The sequence below is a fragment of the Vigna umbellata genome, chromosome 1 (assembly GCF_029865625.1).
Source record: "Vigna umbellata cultivar VRB3 chromosome 1, Vumbellata_1.0, whole genome shotgun sequence".
In the NCBI taxonomy this organism is placed as follows: domain Eukaryota; kingdom Viridiplantae; phylum Streptophyta; class Magnoliopsida; order Fabales; family Fabaceae; genus Vigna; species Vigna umbellata.
In genome coordinates this window covers 61,819,820-61,827,263 of record NC_142165.1, presented here as the reverse complement: position 1 = coordinate 61,827,263, position 7,444 = coordinate 61,819,820, and the positions used below count along the sequence as shown (strand labels likewise).

Sequence of the window (7,444 nt, the reverse complement as noted above, 5' to 3'; positions counted from 1 at the left end):
ACTATGTGAAACTATTCGCATAGTGAGTTTGCATAATTTGCAGAATGAAATTCTACAGATTTATGCAACTCAACCACAAAATGCCAATTCTAACTATTTTTCCCAATTTCTAACACTCTTAGATTGTAATATATCCCTAATTAGGCTTGTCTAAGTGATTCTAAACATGCCTACCACCAATCTAAAGTGATTATGAACCAATTTCTACTCTAAAACATTAAATTCCTCAACTTAAAGACCCAAATTCAATTCTACCACTTTGCACATGTTTTTGACCATTTAAATGACTCAAACAAGTCATAAATAACTTACCTACACTGCCTCAACAGGCCAAATGAGCCCTTGACCTCTAATTCTCAAATTCACTACCTCACTTCCTCTAAAATGCCCAAAAACACCATAATTCACTTAACCACCTACCTAATAACTATCATAACAGATTTCACATCTCTAATAACTCAATTACAACAGTATATTTCATCCAAATCAATTCACAAACACCAATTCACAGTTTTACATTTAAACATTCACATACATACAATTTAATCCACTCCAAAAATCTAAATTATGCTTCAAACAACATAATAACACATAACTCAGCATATACACATATTATACAAATAATTTAAAAACAATATCTAACTCCCCTTACCTCAGAGATAACTGCCCAACTTACAAGATTACTCCAACAATACCTTGCACTACAAGGAAACTTGACAAAAACCTACAAATCACCAATCAGTGATAGAGAACAACTCTTAGAACCTAAATTGAGCTGAGAATTGAAGAAGAAAGCTATAAGACACATGCAACAACACAGTTTTCATGATCAAGGCTCAAGAACATGCGGAGAAAGGGGAGAAACAGCTTACCAGCTAGAATCAAGAAATTGATCAGTCAGTTGTGTAGCCCTTTACGTCGTGAACGTCTGGGCACCTCCTAATCGTCAATCAGACAACTCAGTTGAGATAAAAATCTAGAGAGAAAGCAGAGAAACGGTAAGGAATAGTGTTTTAGAGAGAAGAAGTGTTTTTAATAATGAATCGAGTTTTAGAAAGCTATATTTATATTATAAGATTATTTTTAAAGTAAAATACTCGTTTCATTATTTTAATACACATATCTACTCTATTACTGTATCTTCTACGTTCTTACAGTTTATATAGTCTTTAATAATTTTCGAAAATTATTTAAGCCTTTAATAGAAAATATTTTAAGTATTCAAAGACTTCGAAAAGCATTCAGGTCTTTAATTCGAAATTTATTGAGAATTTTCAAGATATATTTTCATAAAAATAACTAAAAAATAAAATTAGAATTCAATTTTTCAAAAATCGAATTTTAACATATCTTTTAACAAAAATTATTGAAATTGGAAGTTAAAATTATTATTCAGATAAATATTATCTATAATATTATAAATAAAAAAAAAGGAACTATGTTATGTGAGAAAAAAACACCATAGATAAACATAAAACAATATTAATGAACATTAATTAAAGAAATTAAATAATCATAATTAAATATAAATTTTGTTAATTATGCCTTTACTTTATTATAACTTTAATTCGTTATTTTTCTAATCAATGGGCATTAATATTTTCTCATAACGTGTAACCAAAATGGTGATAACTTTCTAGACAAGTAATGAATAACTACAGTAATTTTACATCATAGTTTAAATTATTTATGATAAATATAAACAGATAGTTTATGTATTTAAAAAAACAACTGATTCTAAATTTGAGTATGTAAAAAACATTTATTTTTTCTTAACCTTTTAACATTTTTTTTTCTTAACCTAAACAAACATTTGTTCTATTGAAGCATACTAGTGTAATATCTATAGCAGTTGGTACTATAATAAGCCCTTTTTTGGGAGTGTTAGAGTGGCTTTTCGTTTGCACTTGGGTGGTACCTCTCTCTACTCGTGTTGTGGGGGTTCAGTTCAGCCTTTGATTCTATGGATCTTCACGAAAACCCCCAGAATTCTGGGATGAAGAAACGAAAGCCGGAGCAGGTACCATCTCATAACAATTCTCCTAAAAAAGATTCCTCTTTTTTTCATTTTTTTTTTGTTTGGAATTTGGTGCAATTGTTTGTATCAGTCATGTTTATTCTTGCTTTGATCACGGGTAAAGTTTGTTTTTTTTATGGGCTTATGATCTTGTTCGCCTTGTGTTTCCCCTTTGGATTTTGACCTTCTTCCTTGATCGTTGGAATTTTATAAACTCACCCTTTTTTGTGTTCTTTCTGATGAAATATGTTTTTTTATACCCTCTTTTCTTCTTTTATTCTCCTGGTTTGATATTTTTATGGTTTTACGTTTCACGTTATGCCACATCAGGTGTGTTGATCTGTGGTTGGTGTGCAACCCGACAATAGAAACGTGGCCATTGAATTTTACAGCGAAATTAACTAATGTGGGGGTTGGAACAATGCTTAAAATGCCATGAAACCTCCTCTTCTTTTCTAGGGATTCGACCATCAGCCTATCACTTCTGAAAATAGCCTAAAGACTGACTTGAAAACCTGTTTGTTAGTGCTTTTGATTTGGGAGTATGGAAGTATCTGTTGAGTTTTTTGTATTATATTTATATTACTGCTCTGAAAAACCATGAACCTTGTCTTTTTGTTTGAAGGCCACTTATACAGGCCTGCACATTTTGGGTATGATCCTATTCTGAACAACTAGTTGGTACATCTTAAATTCATAGACAAGGGTTTGTCTCCCCTCTAAAATTAGTTAGTTTGATAAGCACCCTTAAAACTAGTTGTCAAGGGAGGAAAACCAATCCGCTAAGTTCACAGAACATCCCATACTACTCAATGTAAGACTTAAGCACCTCATAATTTCTGAGTCCCTATAATAAGATTTGAGTTCATAGCCTATCAATACCTGTAGGTTAATCTTACGCATGCCTACAGTTTAGTAATAAAGAGTTCTTAAATTTTCCAATAGAGTAAGAAACCTTATGACATGGAGGCTTACTGCTGGACTTACTAATTTTGCATTGATGTGCATGTCAAATCCTGTGTTATCTTGCATATTATATTATAATGGGTTAGTTTTGACGTGGATGAGGTTGAAAGAGAAAAATTTATTGAGTGAAAATAGGTGCGTGAGTGGGTGGGGGGAGAGTATAATGAACAGGTTGAAATATGTGGCAGTGTAAAACTATTAAGTTATCCTGACTCTTTTTCTTGATGATGAGCGCACGTGCTTAGAATGACCTTTTGCTCTATGTGAATTTTAAGTATTGTTTTACTCATTTGCAGGATGATGCTTTGATCAGTAATCATGGAAATTCTATGAGTGTAGGAGAGTCATCTGGGAGTGGTGATCTCTGCAAGAGTTCTACCTCAGGATCACTGAATTCAAACAATCAAAATGGTTCCAATTCTGACATTTCATGTCAAGAAGATGAGGATATGATTGATGATGATGCAGATATGATTGATGATGATGATGCAGATGAAGATGCTGATTATGCTTTTAGTTACAATGACGATATTTATGAAGACAATTATTCAAGTATGCAGGATCATTTTGACAATGTGGATTTACCTCCTGGGGTGGAGGCATCACTGCCTTGGTTGAAGGACATTTCTTCTAGTGATTGCAAGCAGGTTGTCGCCTTTCCCCGTGCAGAATCTAGTTCAAAGGGAAAAGTGGATGAAATTGATGATACGGTCATGGAGAAGTTTCAACAATTCAAGCAATTTGATACTGTTGATTCTTTTCCTGAACATCACTATGATAAGGAGCGAACTTCAGAGTCACAGGTGATAAATATTGTGAAATATATTTGGGTGTAGGCTGCATATGCAGGACATAATTTTAGAGTTTTGATTTAATGATACATGAGCTTCTCATAACTCCAAACACATTCACAGTAATTATTTCTCTCTATGTCTCTCTTCCTATCACATAATATCATCTATCAATCATACACTTCTCTTTTTATTTCTCTAGTTGTCTATCCACTATTTCCCATACTTTTAATCAACTGATGGAATAGAAATTGCTTTTCTAAAATGATACAGAAACCTAAAAATTGGGCCAAAAAGATCCTGGAGGAATGGAAAATTTTAGAGGAAAATCTGCCTGGTAAAATCTCTTTCTCTTATCAGCAAAGATATTCTTTATCCTTAATATGCAAGATGATATTTGCTCCTGTTTTCTCTAGAGACTTATTATTTGAGGTGTCTTCCTATTGTATTTTTTCAATCCAGTTTTTCTAATAACAATTGCCATCCTTTAAATCTATTTTTGAAGAAAGGTAAATAATCGTTTAACTTCTTTTCTTACAATCAATCCTTTTACCATTGTGGTGAAATTGAAATTATTCTGTATGGTAATTTGCTTTCATTTTCAGACACAATCTTTGTGAGAGTTAGTGAATCAAAGATGGAGCTTCTAAGGGTTGTCATCATTGGACCTCAAGGCACACCATATCATGATGGTCTTTTCTTTTTTGATTGCCTCTTTCCTGCTAACTATCCTGCATTTCCACCGGTATGTATCATCAATGTTTAAATGTTTTTGGGTGTCTTGTGCTTTGTATAATGTAAAACTCAAATTATCTTCTGCAGAAAGTTCACTACCACTCAGGTGGCCTAAGACTAAATCCAAATCTATATGAATGTGGAAAAGTGTGCCTTAGTCTTCTGGGAACTTGGCATGGTAAGAATAGTGAAAACTGGATTCCAGAAAAATCAACCATGCTACAAGTATTGGTTTCAATACAAGCTCTAATTCTAAATGAGAAGCCTTTCTTTAATGAACCTGGATATATATCAACATATCCTGGAGTGGAGGGGCAGAGAAGATCTAAGGAGTACAATGAGAAGACATTTATTTTTTCCTTGAAGACAATGATGTATACCCTGCGTAAACCTCCAAAGGTACGTAAACTGCATTCTTTGGGTATGCGTTTGTTTCAGTTTGATATCTTACGGGCTGTTTATTTTGAGGAAATATTTTCTGTTTTAATTTTATATTTTCATTATTTATTAAAAAATGTTACGTAGTTTCCATTTTTGCTTAATGTTTTCAATAGTTTGTACAAGAGTGGTACCAGAAAATTGGATAGGGGAGATTGTCTAGGATAGCAAGGAAGGCACTAAACTAGGTTTTGGGGTGTCATGGAGAAAACATAAAATTGAAACAACTGGGCAGGGAAAAAATGTGGAGGATACCACCGAGGCAGGAAAAGTAATGGGTGTTTGCTGTTGTGTAGTCTCCAAAGATTTCTTATGAACATACTTCAATAAAAAAATGAGAAAGCATTTATGCCAAATGCAGAAGCTCCAAATACTTCAAGTGATATATGTAGTACGGCTGCCAATCAAGAATCTTTTTGCCACTGACCAAAATCCATTGCAAGTATTATCAAGTAAAAAGAAAGAGCTAATGTGTAATTCGTTTTACAAATTATTGTCAGACTTGTGGAGCACTTGATAAACGGGAAATGCAGATTGTTTCTGAATTGTCATTTTCCAACCTGTTTCATTGTTTTTGCTGACATAGGTCATTTGTAGGTTACTCTGTTATTTTCCTGAACCCAGTCAAACAACTGAATGTGACGTGTGTGGAGACTGAAAACTGTCTAAATCATAATTGATCTCATGTATACATTCCTTGTGGTGCAGCCCTTCGAGGAGTTTGTTGCAGGGCATTTCCGAACCCGAGCATATTTCATACTGACAGCATGTAAATCATACGTGGAGGGGGCTCCTGTCGGGTCGGTTGTACATAATCTAGTTCCAAGTATTAGTAGTTCTACAACTCCGGCTAACGGCCAAAAGGAATTCGAGTCAGCTGTGAGTGGGATGATGAATACTCTTATTGCATTTTTCACCAAAAATGGCTCCACAGACTGTGATGAGTTTCGATCTCCTGAGATTTATAACCTGTCTTCTGTGGCTACTGCAAACTTAGAGGTTTACAAGATAGAGTCTTCTGGCACAACAACATTGACCCAGGTGTGAATGTCCTTAGTATTTATTTATGCTGAGAATGGAGTGTAGTAGTGGGTACCTTTTTTTTCTCATGCTTTTTTGTGGTGATTTTTATGTCCCACATAACCACCCTCCTTGCTGATTGCTGATTATATAACCCCTAGTTGTAAAGATTTACATCCTAGTCTTTAGCTTTTCCAAACATGGGTACTTGTTTCTTATAATTTGCATGTTTCTTTAATAAAATGTCAATAGTTTTGAGATTATCTTGTGGAGTGAATGCTTTATTTCCCAAAATTCATTCTCGGTTGGTTGGACATCACACTACCTAAATCCTCTGTAAAGCATTCGATGGTGTGTGTGTATGTGTGTGCGCGTTTGTGGGTGTATGTGTGTGTGATCAAATGTATGTAATTATTATTTCTAAAACAATTAATTTTTTTTTCATTTTTCTGTCTTTTTCTTCAAAATATCGGTTCTTAATTGTTTTTCCAAGTTAATTTTTCAATGATACTCTATACAGTTATGAGTAAATGTTTTGCAAACGGGGATTGGTACTAAATATGTTGTCCTTGGTTTTAACAGAGGTGTGTTACGAATTTAACTTCTGTTTACGTAAACAATGTTTTTTGGAAGGGTCTGGTTTAGCTAGTTGAGCGAAGGATGAGTTATTGTAAATTCCATATTCAATTACTATGGATAAAAAAGTTATTAAAGTTTTATTTTTGTGTGCTTTATTTGATTTATTTTTTGCTACAAATTATTATGTATCTTTTGTGATCGGTAATCCATGGGGATATAAACGAAGCGTATTTACTATTTAACTTGTAAAGGAATTAAAATGACTTAGATTTTATGTTATTAACTATATGATTTTCTTATACTTTACGACAGACTTTATTAAAATATATTCTGTATTAAAGAATGAGTTGAGTCAAAACGATTTTGAAAGATGAACATCGTGCATTAATTCTACTAAAGAGGATTGCTCCCTAAACTCCAAACAAAAAATTGAAGGACTTACATATTCACAATTGATTGGTTGCCTTTCATATTGTTATTATTATTATAGTGACATGCATCAACTTTAAAACTACCAGAATTTGGGCAATCATTCTTCCCAATTTTAAGTGCTGTTGATGAGTTATAAAGAGGGTTTAAACATTGAAATTGGCTTTAATTGCTTCTCTTCCATATGAACAAGCATGCATGATGGTTAGAAACTTTTAAGCATCATTTGAATGTTTGTACGAGAAACCGCAGAGCCAATCACTTAATAATGATAAAATATGCATTATTTTTAACAGCGCGAGTTAAATTTCAGGTACAATTTGGGCATCCATGAAATATACAAGTTAAAAATTCCGACATTCTTATTGACTAAAAGTATGACATGATTTCAAATGAATAACTTTTAAGTAAAAGTAACAATAAATGAAGACCATTAGCATCAGAATATAAATTAAACCAGTCTTAGAAA

At 33.1% G+C, this 7,444-nt stretch overlaps 1 protein-coding gene across 2 annotated transcripts; it reads left to right on the top strand.

Annotated features, from left to right (window-relative positions):
- Window positions 1–1,862: 1,862 nt before the first annotated feature.
- LOC124827559 (putative ubiquitin-conjugating enzyme E2 38) lies at window positions 1,863–6,230 on the top strand. 2 transcript variants are annotated; one of them, XM_047300633.2, is made up of 6 exons: window positions 1,863–2,020; window positions 3,280–3,786; window positions 4,048–4,111; window positions 4,380–4,519; window positions 4,597–4,908; window positions 5,656–6,230. In XM_047300633.2, the coding sequence occupies exons 1-6, from the start codon at window positions 1,964–1,966 to the stop codon at window positions 5,992–5,994; spliced, it is 1,419 nt and encodes a 472-aa protein (XP_047156589.1). In that variant the 5' UTR covers window positions 1,863–1,963; the 3' UTR covers window positions 5,995–6,230. The 2 variants fall into 2 exon arrangements, with proteins under 2 accessions (XP_047156589.1, XP_087960130.1); XM_088104004.1 differs by lacking the exon at window positions 1,863–2,020 and adding an exon at window positions 2,476–2,670.
- Window positions 6,231–7,444: the final 1,214 nt, after the last annotated feature.

Coding starts and splice junctions, on each gene's coding strand:
- LOC124827559 (XM_047300633.2), top strand. CDS start 1,964: ATGGATCTTCACGAAAACCCCCAGAATTCTGGGATGAAGAAACGAAAG. Junction 4,112..4,379: donor TTTAGAGGAAAATCTGCCTG/GTAAAATCTCTT, acceptor TTTCATTTTCAG/ACACAATCTTTGTGAGAGTT. Junction 4,520..4,596: donor ACTATCCTGCATTTCCACCG/GTATGTATCATC, acceptor TATCTTCTGCAG/AAAGTTCACTACCACTCAGG.